General features: G+C 46.8%; 1 protein-coding gene across 3 annotated transcripts in view; it reads left to right on the top strand.

Annotated features, from left to right (window-relative positions):
- ATF6 (activating transcription factor 6) overlaps window positions 1–11,829 on the top strand; it is a 205,015-nt gene extending 193,186 nt beyond the window's left edge. For all 3 annotated transcript variants that reach the window (XM_023247597.2, XM_023247596.2, XM_045048952.1), the window contains one exon: window positions 6,913–11,829. In XM_023247597.2, the coding sequence (XP_023103365.1) occupies window positions 6,913–7,121 (209 nt within the window). In that variant the 3' untranslated portion in view covers window positions 7,122–11,829. The remainder of the gene's footprint in view (window positions 1–6,912) is intronic.
- The last annotated feature ends 1,095 nt before the right edge of the window (window positions 11,830–12,924 follow it).

Raw genomic sequence — 12,924 nt, 5'->3', positions numbered from 1 at the left:
CCTGCCTGGGCAGTAGGCTTCAGGTTGCCCACACAGGGAGAGGCTGATAAGGTGCTCCCGGGGAGCGTAAGCCAGGGAGATACCTCTGTGTCCGCTCCTCTGGCCTCATGACAGATCTATAAGACCTCCCAGAAAGGAGATTATTCATTCATCTGGAGCCCCACTTGTTAAAACTGTTGCCCAGGTGACACCTCCAGATCTCCTGGTCTGGTGGCCAGCACAGGGAAGGGATTACGACTATCTCTTTGCATACTTTTTCTTTTTCTTTTTTTTTTTTTAAGAGAGAGAGAGGGGGGAGAGGGCCAGAGAGAGAGAAAGAAAATCCTAAGCAGTCTTTGCCCTGATGCAGGACTTGATCCCACAATCATGAGATCACGACCAGAACTGAGATCAAGAGTTGGACACTCAACTGACTGAGCCGCATACTTTAAAAGCTCTTGGCCGGAGGGATTTCACTTTTAATTGCCTGAACTCAGTGTTAAATGAGATTCCTCCCCTGGGAACACTGACAGGTCTTGGCACACTCTCAACAGCAGGGACACATCAAGAAGAAATCAGGTGGTGTAGACTGTCCCAAAGGTTCAAGAGATCATCATGAACCAGGGCAAAGTTGAATGAGAAGCTTCATCACCTACAGAGGCCAATCCTTCAAGATTGAGAGAGAGAGAGAGAGCTGCTTTGTCTAATACATAGAAACACATGGGGAATCAAACAAAATGACACAGAGAAATATGTTCCAGATGAAAGAAAAGACAGAACCTCAGAAAAAGACTTTAATGATACAGAGGTTCAGAAATCTGATAAAGAATTTAAAGTAGTAGTCAATAAAGGTGATTGCCGAACTCAGAGGAAGAATGGATGAACACAGTGAGAACTTTATCAGGGAGAAAGAGAATACAAGAAAGGACCAAACAGAAGTCAGAGACCTGAAGAGAAAAATAACTGAGCTGAAATATGCTATAGGGGTTCAACAGCAGGCAGAGTAACACATTAAAAGGCTCAGTGAGCTGGAAGACAAGGCATTGGAACTCATCCAGACTGAGAAGCCGAAAGAAAAAAGAATTCTTTTAAATGAAGAGACCTTACGGGACCAAAAAGACATAAAGTAGAATTACATTCACATTATAGGGTTCCCAGAAGGAGAAGAAAGAGAGGGGCAGAAAATACCCCTAACCTGTGGAGGGAAACAGACCTCCAGATCCAGGAATCCCAGAAAGTTCCAAGCAAGATGAACCCAAAGAGATCCACACCCAGACATGTTATAATTATAATTAAAATACTTAAAGACAGAATCTTAAAAGCAGCAAGGGAAAAATAAATTGTTACATACAAGGGCAACCCATTAAGGCCGTCAGATTTTCGAGCAGAAACTTCGCAGACCAGAAGAGACCGGCAGGATGTATTCAAAGTGCTGGAAGGAAAAAACTTCCAACCACAAATACTCTACCCAGCAAGGTTATCATTCAGGATTGAAAGGAGAGAGAAAAACCTTTCCAGAGCTTTCATCACTACTAAACCAGCCTTTCAAGAAATGTCAAAGGGACTTCTTTAAGCTACAAAGAAATAGCAGTGATTAATAACAAGAAAACCTGTGAAAGTAAAAATCTCACGAGAAAAACTAAATCTATAGTAAAAATAGTGGATTCATTCACTTACAAAGCTAGTATGGAGGTTAAAACACAAAATTAGTAAAATCAGGGGTGCCCGGGTGGCTCAGTTAGTTGAGTGTCAGACTTTGATTCAGGTCATGATCTCGCAGTTTGTGGGTTCGAGCCCTGTGTGGGGCTCTGTGCTGACAGCACAGAGCCTGGAGCCTGCTTCAGATTCCGTGTTAACCTGTCTGCCTCTCCCCTGCTCACGCTCTGTCTCTGTCTGTCTCTGCTGCTGTATTATGTTTATCCAGTACACCCAGAACACCCACTAGGACAGATCACATATTAGGCCACAAAACAGAGCAGTAAATTCAAGAAGGTTGAAATCCTTTCAAACATCTTTTCTGACCACAATAGTATGAAATTAGAAATCAGTTATAAGAAAACTAGAAAAACTGCCAGTACATGGAGATTAAACAACGCATTACTGAACAGCTGCTGGGTCATAGAAGAAGTCAAAAGGTGAAAATACTTAGAAACAATTGAAAACAAACACAAATACCACAAACTGTAAGATGAACAAAAGTGAGGAGAGACGTTCGTAAGGATACAAGCTTACCTCAAGAAACAAGATACATCTCAAACAATTTAACTTTACGTTTAAAGAAACTAGAAGAACAAACAAAGCCCAAAGTTAGTACAAGGAAGAAGGTAAAGATCAGAGCCGAAATAGATGAGATAGGAGGCTAAAAGGATAATGGGAAAGATACCTGAAACTAAGAGCTGGTTCTTTGAAAAGATAAACAAAATAGACAAACCTTTAGATAGACTCACCAGGAAAACAGAAGGCTCAAATAATGTCAGAAATGAAAGTTAAACTAATACCACAAAAATAAGGAGGATCGTAAGAGACAATTATGAACAATTATTTGCCAATAAATTGGACAATCTAGGAGAAATGGATAAATTTATAGAAACACAATTTTCCGAGACTGAACCAAACATAAAGAATAGAAAATCTGACTAGACCAATTATTAAGATTGAATCAGTAATCAAAAACTTCCAAACAAACAAAAGTCCAGGGCAGATGTCTTCACTAGTGAATTCTACCAAACATTTGAAGATTTAATATCTATCCTTCTCAAACTCTTCCAAAAATTGAAGAGGAGGGAACACTTTAAACTCATTTTACGAGGCCAGCATTACCCTGATGCCCAAGCCAGACAAGGACACTACAAGAAAAGAAAATTGTAAGACAACACCCCTGCTGAACACAGATGTAAAAGTCTTGAACAAAATACTGGCAAACCCAATTCAGGAATACGTTAAAGTGATCATAGACTACAGTCAAGTGAGATTTATTCCAGGGATGCCAGTATGGGTCAACATCCACATTAATCAACATGATACACCACATTTATAAAATGAAAGATGAAAATCATATGATCGCCTCAAAAGATGCGGTAAAAAGCATTGGGCAAAATTAAACATCTGCTTATAAAAACTCTAAACAGGGGCGCCTGGGTGGCGCAGTCGGTTAAGCGTCCGACTTCAGCCAGGTCACGATCTCGCGGTCCGGGAGTTCGAGCCCTGCGTCAGGCTCTGGGCTGATGGCTCGGAGCCTGGAGCCTGTTTCCGATTCTGTGTCTCCCTCTCTCTCTGCCCCTCCCCCGTTCATGCTCTGTCTCTCTCTGTCCCAAAAAATAAATAAAAACGTTGAAAAAAAAATTTAAAAACTCTAAACAAAGTAGGTATAGAAAGAGCAGACTTCAACGTAATAAAGTCCGTCCACAACAAACCTGCAGCCAGCGTCCTACTCAGTGGCGAAAAGCTGAAAGTTTTTGCTCAAAGACCAGGAACAGGACAAGGATGCCCACTGTCACCACTTTTATTCAAAATAGTATTGAAAGTCCTCACCACTGCAGTTGGGCAGGAAACAAAAGGCATATGCATTGAAAAGAAAGAAATAGGACTGTCACTATTGGCAGACGACATAATACTGGGCCTAGGAAACCCTCAAGATTCCACAAAAAAAGGACTAGAATTAACGAATTCAGTGAAGTTGTAGGATACACAATCAGTAAACAAAAATCTGTTGTGTTTCTATACGTGAATAACGAACTACCAGAGAAATCAAGAAAATAATCCCAATTACAGTTACATCAAGGAGAATAAAATACCTCCAAGGAGGTGGAAGACCTTGCACTGGAAACGGTAAGACGTTAATGAGAGAAATTGAAGAGGATACAGACAGATGGAAAGATATTTCACACTTAGGGATTAGAAGAATTAACATTGTTAACTCTCCATCCTAACCAAAGCAACCTACAAGTTTGGTGCCATTTCTATCAAAATGCCAATGGCATTTTTTCACAGAACTAGAACAAGTAATTCTACAATTTATGTGGAACCACAGGAGACCCCGAATACTCAAAGCAATCTTGAGAAAGTCCAAAGCCAGAGGTACCATGCTCCCTTATTTTTAACTGTACTGCAAAGCCATAGTAGCCAAAACAGTATGGTACTGGCACAAAACCCTGTGGGTCTGTGGAACAGAATCAAGAGCCCAGATACGAACCCTCATATATGGTCCGTTAATTTTTGACAAAGGAGGCAAGAATATACAATGGGGAAAAGACAGTCTCTTCAGTAAATGGCGTTGGGCAAACTGGACAGCTATGTGCAGAAGAAGGAAACAGGACCATCATTTTATACCATATACAAAAATTAACATGGATTAAAGACTTGAAGACCTGAAACCATAAAACTAGAAGAAAACGTTAACATAAGTGGTAAACTCCTTGATGTCATTCTCGGTGATGTTTTTTTGGACCTAACTCCAAAGGCAAGAGAAACAAAAGCAAAAATAAGCAAATGGGGGGCGCCTGGATGGCTCAGTCAGTTAAGTGTCCGACTCTTGATCTCAGCTCGGGTCATGATCTCATGGTTCGTGGGTTCAGGCCACGTGTTGGGCTCCTCACTGACAGCACAGAGCCTGCTTGGGATTCTGTTTCTCCCTCTCTCTCGCTCTCTCAAAAAAAAAAAATTTTTTTTAAGACGTATGTATATTTATACGTATGATGGAATAGTACTCAGCCATAGAACAAATGAAATCTTGCCTTTTGCAACAACACGGATGGACTTAGTGGATGTTATGCTAAGTTAAATAAACAGACCCAAAAAGACATACTCCACTCATATGTGGAATCTGAAAAAATAAACGAAACCAAACCCAGACTCCTAGACAGAGAACAGACTGGTGATTGCCCGAGGGGGAGATGGGTTGGAGTGGGGAGCAAAATAGTAAAGGAATCAGGAAGTACAAACTTGTAGTTCTAAAACAAGTCGTGTGGCTTTCATGTACAGCATGGGGAATGTAGTCAGTGATATTGTGTTAGCTTTGGTGACACATGATAACTAGATGTACTGTGGTGGTGACTTTGCAATGTATATAAATATCAAATCACCAAGTTGTACACCTGAAACTAATATTTTATGTCCATTATACCTCAGTTTTGTTTTTTTTTTTAAGCTAAGCAAATTACTTAGTTGTCACCGCATGGTGGCAAGACTCCTAAAATTGAAGTGTCCAGAGCGACGGTCTTAAAGAATAGGTAAGGTTAGTCAGTGCGCACAGTTCTTCCTCTCTAGTAAAGTGGGAAAGAAGGAAATCAGCTCCAAGTGTAATAGAAGACATTTGCAATACTTGTAATGAGAAATCAGTCATCCATGGAGACTGTGTTAAAAATTACAGCAGGTAACCAACCAAGAGAAGTGGAGGGATGGAATCTTCCATTAGCTTTGAAATAGACTAACATCTGCTCAAGGAACTTAAAGTTGATAGGTTATTAGATCCAGTAGTTTTCAACTTTCGGGAAGTCATAGACCCCATTGAGAATGTGATTGGGGCCCTTCTCCAGAAAACTAAGCACACAGAACTTTGCATGCAATTTCAAGGAACATATGGACTCCCTGAAGTCTGTACATTAGACCCTAATTTCAGACGCCCTGGATTAGCGCATTTCTGTAAATCCTAACCTGTGACACACTCCATGGCTCAGTGTTCCCAAACATAACAATGGAATCTGAAGATCAGATGTCAGACTCTGGATTTCCCTCCTCTAGATTAATAGTACTTGGCGTACACAGCGTGAAAGTAAAACAAAAAAAGAAAAATTCTACTTTTAAATTCAATTCCTGGTCCTGGAGAAGCCCAGCGTGTAATTTCAAAAGTCACTGGTGGGCTGCGTATCATCTTCATAAACAGGTAGTAAGCTCAGCCCTTGCCCGATCCCCCTCCCAGCTCCGGATTCACAGGGGAAACACTAACGGACACGCAGGCGTGAATTCCGCACTCACACACCTTCTAACTGCATTGCCGTGAATGTCCAGCTGGCCTTGAAAGACTATCCACTTACAGTTCCCTCATCAGTTTTATGCCCGAGTTTCATTGACTTCAAGTTGGAAAGCGAGTACCCAGAATTACAAACCAGGAAATAATTTGGCTCTCTCCCTAAAATAAAGAGTTTTCATCCTCTTAGGAAGTAAGAGCATGTGTCTCTATATTTTGAGCTCATGATGAGTTACCCAACACGTGTCAGGTAAGTGTGGCTCTGTGTGGTTTTCCTGTTCCCTCTGCAAATAGCCTCTAGTTTACCTGCAAGTCCTGTAGCACTCTCTCTAATCCCAAATGGGAAATGCACTTGTCTCTTGTACCAGGAATCAAGAACTCTGGGATGGGAGTCCCTTCGCGCGGAAGGGGAGCGATGGGGACCTCTGGGCAAGAGCATCACTGTCATGTCTACAGCTTGTTTTTCCTGTGCTTTATGCTGCTAAGGCAGACCTTTAAACTCGTAGCTGGGAATCTTAGCGAAATTAGAAACATGACTGATGAATGGGAGGCAAGTAGTCTGGCCCAGGTCTCCTTGCCACCCACATGATAGGTTTGTTCTTTTGACAGTTACTCGTTCCCACTGTTGAAGGGGAAGGGAGCGCTTAAGCATTCTTGCCTCCACCCGCCACCGAAATCTTCCTGTAATGTCTGTGGACAGAAGCTCTGGTGTTAACTCGGCCACTGCTCCGAGACCTTACTGAACCGACGAAGGCGGTTTGGGAGCTGGAACCGAGGAGGACGGGCCATCTCAGCACCTAGCCCAGCCGCAGCGCCGCTTGGTGACTGATGGAGTCCCTCTGTTCCCTTGAAAGCGTATTGACAGTTCGCAGCCGTTAAAGCTTATTGATGTCTTTCTGGGATCGAAGCTGATGGCAGAATCGCACACTCTGTTGAATATTGATTCCGTATGTGTATTCCTCCCGCAGAGAACGTGATCAACGGGCAGGATTACGAAGTGATGATGCAGATTGACTGTCAGGTGATGGACACCAGGATTCTGCACATCAAGAGCTCGTCCGTTCCTCCTTATCTCCGGGATCAGCAGAGGAATCAGACCAACACCTTCTTTGGCTCCCCTCCTGCAGCCACGGAGGCAGCCCACGTCGTCAGCACCATCCCGGAGTCGTTACAGTAGTGACGTGGGGCTGCGTGGGAAAACAGTGGGACTCTGCCAGACCGCAGAGCGGGGAGAGATGCTCCTTCCTGCCTGCTTGGTGGCGAGCACAGAGCCGCCTCGCAGTGGGGTTCAAGGGAGTGGGAAAAGCTGTTTTTCACCATCTGCCCTTGCACTTGGAAAGCACTGAAATTCAGACTCGAGGGAGACGGCATTTCTCCAGTGGCAGCTGCCTCCCTGTCCTCCAGTGCTGCCTGGGGTGGACTGTTTCCTGTACTTTCTGAATTGCTGTCTCTTCTGTATTTCTGTTGTGTTTAAATAGTCATCTTTACAGTAAGATCCCCTTCCCTCCTCTGCCATTTCACTTCTTGATAAAGAGATTTTTATTTACAGCCGTGCAGCACGCCAAGTGTTTCCGCGGATGAGCGTTCCCGTTGACTTCATGCAGATCCGTTGCGGATATTGTGCTGATTGGAAAACAGGTTTCAGAACCGGAACAGCCAAAAAAACACCCCCCAAAAAGGTCAAAACAATGTGGAGCTTTAGGCAAAGGGGGGGAAGAAAAAGACTCCCCATTGGGGAAAGTTGGTCTTTACCTGGGATTGTGGTTCAAACGTGACACTGAATGTGTTGGGCGCCACAGGGAGGGCGGCGGGTTGGGGAGGACAAAATGCGAGAGCGAGGTGGGCCGTGGGAGGAGGGGCCAGCTCTGTGAACACACACGTGGAAGACACGGCAGGTTTTGATGCGCTTGTTGGAGTTTAAGATTAAGCCACAGCAATGCTGAGGCCGCTGAGCGTTAGCATCTGAGCCTGTGCGGGTTCCTCAAGGACCCGGGGACAGATCCTTCACTTTTGCCGTGAATTCCCACCCACTACCCACCTTCTGCTGATAGTGACGTGAAGCAAACAGGTTTTCTTTTCTCTTGAGAACCGACAAGTACTTATTCCTTAAGACTATGCAGACAGGCGAGCTTGGATTCCTGTTTGGCCAGTGCCTCCCATGACTCGGCAATAATCTTCAGCTTCTCCAGGGAAAAGACAGTGAAGGAATTCACTTCTTTGTCCTCCCAGATTAAAAAAAGAAGAAGAAAAAATAGCCCTACCACGTTCCTTTGTATCTTATTGTACTTTGACTACTTTTCTTTTTCTCTCTGATGTTCTGCCTTCGGTTTCTCGACGGAGTCTTCCTTCTTCTCGTCCTGCGAAACTTTGCAAACACTGCTTCTCACCCTCATCGCCCGGGCCGCCTCTTCCTGCAGATCCTCCAGGGGACCGTGCGGCTGGGGCGTTGTCAGCCCACACGGTCAGGCCTGGCTTCGGAATCTGAAGACTCGCTCAGGCTTCTGGCTCTGGACGGTGATGCCCCTCTGCCCGAGCTAGTTGGATGCTCTCCGAGGAAATCAGTTTAACTTGCGCCTGCAGGGTGGGGGCGAAGCGCCCTGCTGACTGGGTACCCGGCCGTCTGGAGTTGGCCGTGATAATGAGCCTCGCTCTGCCCCACGCACAAGCCTCCCAGAGTCCGGGGCCATATCCCGGCAGGGACTGTCTTCCTGGGATGCTCCACTTGGAATGGGCACCAGGACGAGAGGGCCGTGCCAACGAGACCCGCAGGTCACAGGACCGTCTTCTCTTGGGAGTCTCTTCTCCGTCCCCGTGCCTTCCGTCTGTCGTGCAGATCAGCTGAGAAAGCAGCGGTGGCCGCGGCCAGCGGGAAGGTGACCTCGTTCCCCAGCCCCCGGCCTGCCGGAGCTGCCCACGAGGGCGACCTGCGCGTGCACCTCCCCGTCTGTCCCAGCTCTCCCTACCTGTCCGCCGGCAGGTGGCGGTCATGCCATCGGCCCCCCCAAAGGCCTCTCCTCCAGGTGGACGTGCAGGAGGGACAGCAAGGAGTCATGACCTTCAGCGGCAGCCTGGGAGCCCCTCCCCCCCACTCTCCCTGCTGAGCCTCCAGCTCCTCGTGGTTTCCTGGCCTTGACTTGGTGTTTGGAGATGAGGGAGTGGGCTTCTCAGGGTGCGGTTTCAGGAAGCGAGTGAATGGCCGCTGACAATTGGCAAAGAAGTATTCCACCGTCTGAGTTTCCATCAAAGCCACTACTACTCCCTGGGCCCCACAGTGCTTTTGATCTAACACGTGTAAGGCTCCCGCCAGTGAGGGCTGTCGGCAAATAGCAAGCGGCTACACCTGATTCGTTAATACAGCAAGCTGGTGTTTTGGTTTAGTGTGTTGGTGAAATCGCCTCTGGGGGGTTGCAGCCAGAGCTCTGCCCCCAGGATATATATGTGTACATATCAATTTATTTTTTAAGTGGGGTTTTGCAAGCTGGCAGGGACTTGGTTAAACTAGAGCGGGCAGTCCCCCCGGGAGGTACAGGACCCTGTTCCCCTGGGGCCGCCCCCGCTGCAGTCTTGGGAAGTGATGACGGGGACGGCCAGGAACGGTCCTTCACCTGGTGGCAAATCCCACGTTTTTAGGCTTTTAATGGAAGTAGGTGTTTCCCCGTGCGAACTACTGAGTCAGACGTAGGGGCTCCTTCCCCAGGGGGGCGTTGAGCTCGCTCAGAACAGATACGCAGCTGCGTTACAGTAGTAGGTGTAGACGGCCTCTTTCCAAAGTGAGGATTTGTACAAGGATCATCTCGAACCCAGTGTTTGCCAGGCTTGTAGTTGAGAAGCTTTATGTTAGATTATTGAGTGTCAGGGTTTGTCTTTTCACAAGTAAAAACCAAAAAAATCTAACAAAACTAACTTTTTTCTAAATGGCTGCAGCCTCCCAACACCAAGTTGGCACGGCTTTGCCTTTTCTTGTTAGCAAGGAGTAGACACGGAGGTATTTGAAAGCAGCAATGTTCTGTGAGTCATTCTTGAATGTTCTAAATAAACATTACTTAGAAACAGACAAGCAACTTGGGATTCAAACTGATTTTTCTATCATTTTTAAAGAGACACTGTCCCGACTAAACCTTCCTGGCTGGACCCTTCCTGCCGGGCAGGAGCCCGGTCGTCACAGCAGTGACCCCGACAAGACAGCCGTTGCTGTGGCATTGGGGGTCCTGGACACTGGACGGCTGCCCAGCTCCTGCAACTTTTGCACTACTTTCTGACTCCTGCCATTTTCCTAAAGCTCAGGTTGTGAAACTTGGCAGAAAAACAGCACAGGGAAAAACCCGTATTCGACTTCGCGACACCGAAAAGTTTCAAAGCAACTCCCACGTCAACTACCTATGAGGCGTGACCCCCTTTTTTACTGATGAGCCAGAGTAAGACCCCCGTCCCCTCCAGTCCGACCTCCCGCAAGCTGTCCACCCAGGAACGCCCTCTCTCCGCTGCGCACCGATGGGCCGACTCCGGGCTCCTGCAGCAGATCCGCGGGAACCGAAGCTCCAGTGGAGCCTTTTATACTAGCCGCTGATTTATACGAACTAACCTCTCAAGTACGACTGCCGACGCCAGAATCGATAGATGCTTGTTACCACCTGTGCACCCCACGCTCTTAACCAGAATGTTAGTTTTGCCCATCCTGAGTCATTCTGATCTACAGAAAGTAGGATCTTTGCTGCTGATATGAACACTAGTTACGTACGTTAAAAACAAGAATAAAGCCTAAAGAAAGGAAATATGAGAAATTTTCATTTGTACCCCTAGTAACATTTGGGGAGGGGGGAAGTTTCTGTGCCCCCCCACCCCCCACTCCTAGGGGTTACGGTCAACTTTTTATTTTCTAGGAAAACAGGATACTGGACTGTGCAGGAGGATGTTGCTGGAGTCCAGACGGAAGTATGCACGTAACAGAAATGCCGTGTTCTGTTCCCCCCAAACAGAAATCGGAACGTATCCTGTTAACTTCTATTTTTAGTGACTAAGCTGAAAACAAAGTCTATTTTAGATAAGTCCAGAACTTTGAGCAGTTTGTTCTAAATAGCTGTGTTACCTGTCAGATTATCTGTCAGAATAATCTGTATAAAAAGAAGGACAGAGGCATCTTGATCGGGAAATTCGGTCCTGTGTGTGGATCGTGTCGTAGCTAGCCACTGGCGGATAACGGACACCAGTCTCGACGTAACGGTTTGCTCACTTTAAGCATTAAAGGTGCAGCACATTAAAAGCCTCCATTATATTAGTTTGGGGAACCAAGGAGTAAATAAATCCTGGTCTGTCATTTGCCAAGGTCAACAAACAGCACACTGTGTTGCTTCTTGTGCCCAGTGCAGCTGGTGACCATTAATTAAACCTGGAGGCTTGAGACGGCCCCCACATGGGAACCCCAGAGAGATGAGCAGGTTGACTTTCACAGTGAATGCAGATTGGACCATTCCCCTCACCCTCGGCCCTAAATGCCAGGCCAGCCACCTGGATAAGAGATGAGGGGGACGTAGAACGGTGGGTGAAAACCGCCACGTACATCTGGCCTTAAGACACCAATTACTTAGTTCTCGTCACGTTGGCAAGTGTGGTGGGGCTGAGACCCGTGGTGCTTCACCCGAGCAGCCGTTAGGGCCCGAGGAGAGAGCGTTCACCAAGCCACATCAGCGGGTTTTCCTTCCAAGATCGTGTCCATGCTGAACAAAGAACAGGTTAAAAGACGAGGAACGGGCTACAATTCTCTCCAATAATAGTTACGTCGGTTCATGATGCGTAAATGACACCAGATTTATGTGCTTTTAAGCAAGTCTTTATAAGGCCATGCTTGTCCTTTGTCTAAGATTCAAATAAAGGACTTTTAAACCTGCCTTATTTTGTTCTGTATAGACCAAGAAACAAGACCCCAAATGAATCTTCAGTGTTAAGTGATTAGTTATGAGAAGGGAAACCCAAAGGGTTCTGTGGCCTGTTACTCTTTAGGTGGAAACAACAGAATGCTTTTCCACTCCCCCCCCCCCCCCCGCCCCCCAGCCTGGTTAAGTAAAAGTTTCCTTTATTGTGTCCAAATATTTCAACTACAATCTTACTAAGAAAAAAAACTCGCCTAAGGACTCACACTTTGTCCTACATCAACAAACTGGGTCACTCAATCCCATCAAAGGCCTCTTCCCGGTTTGGAGCGACAAGTGTCCCCGTGCATGGAGACAGTCGCTGAAAAGCGACGGCAGCGGGTCCATCCGGGGGTCGTTAGTGCAGGCGCTCACTGAGCGCTCGGCATATGCTTCAGACGACACCTGAGGCTCGTCAGTCCTGCTGTCCTGTTTCGGTCCTCCCAACAACCCGGTCCCGATCGCGGCCACGTGACTAGGAAGCAGTGTAGCCAGTATTTGGACCCAGGCAGTCTGCTCCAGCACATGGATTCTCGGCCACCGTATTGTTTCACCTCCGGAGACCCAGATCCCATATAGGTCCTGCCCTGCAAGGCTCACAGTTGGCCTGTGAGGCCAGAGACGGAAACACACAGAGTAACGTCAGGGTTCTCCTAGGGGCAAAACTCCGTGTAGTTCCAAAGACATTCGAACAGACCTCTTGGGCAAGTGAGACCCAAGGCCCCTTTTCCGCCGAGAAAGCAGACCCTGGAGGACGGGCTGAGCGGCAGAAAAGAGGGATCGAGCCCCATGGCGCGGTGTCTGGGTGCTGCAGCTCCGGAAGAGGAGTCATGAGAGGGCTCCCTGGTGGCGGGAAGTCAAGAGGACTTTTACAAACCGTAGCACTAAAATGTAAATGCTCTTGGGGGCACCGGGGTGGCTCGGTCGGTAGAGCGTCCAACTTTGACTCGGCTCGTGATCTCACGGTTTGTGAGTTCAAGCCCCACCTCAGGCTGCTGTCAGTGCAGAGCCTGCTTTGGATCCTCTCTCTCTCTCTCTCTCTCAAAAATTAATAAACGTTAAAGATAATTCATT

Source organism: Felis catus, chromosome F1, assembly GCF_018350175.1.
Source record: "Felis catus isolate Fca126 chromosome F1, F.catus_Fca126_mat1.0, whole genome shotgun sequence".
Classification (NCBI taxonomy): domain Eukaryota; kingdom Metazoa; phylum Chordata; class Mammalia; order Carnivora; family Felidae; genus Felis; species Felis catus.
The sequence above is the reverse complement of the archived record's forward strand: the minus strand, read 5'-3'. Positions and strand labels throughout refer to the sequence as shown.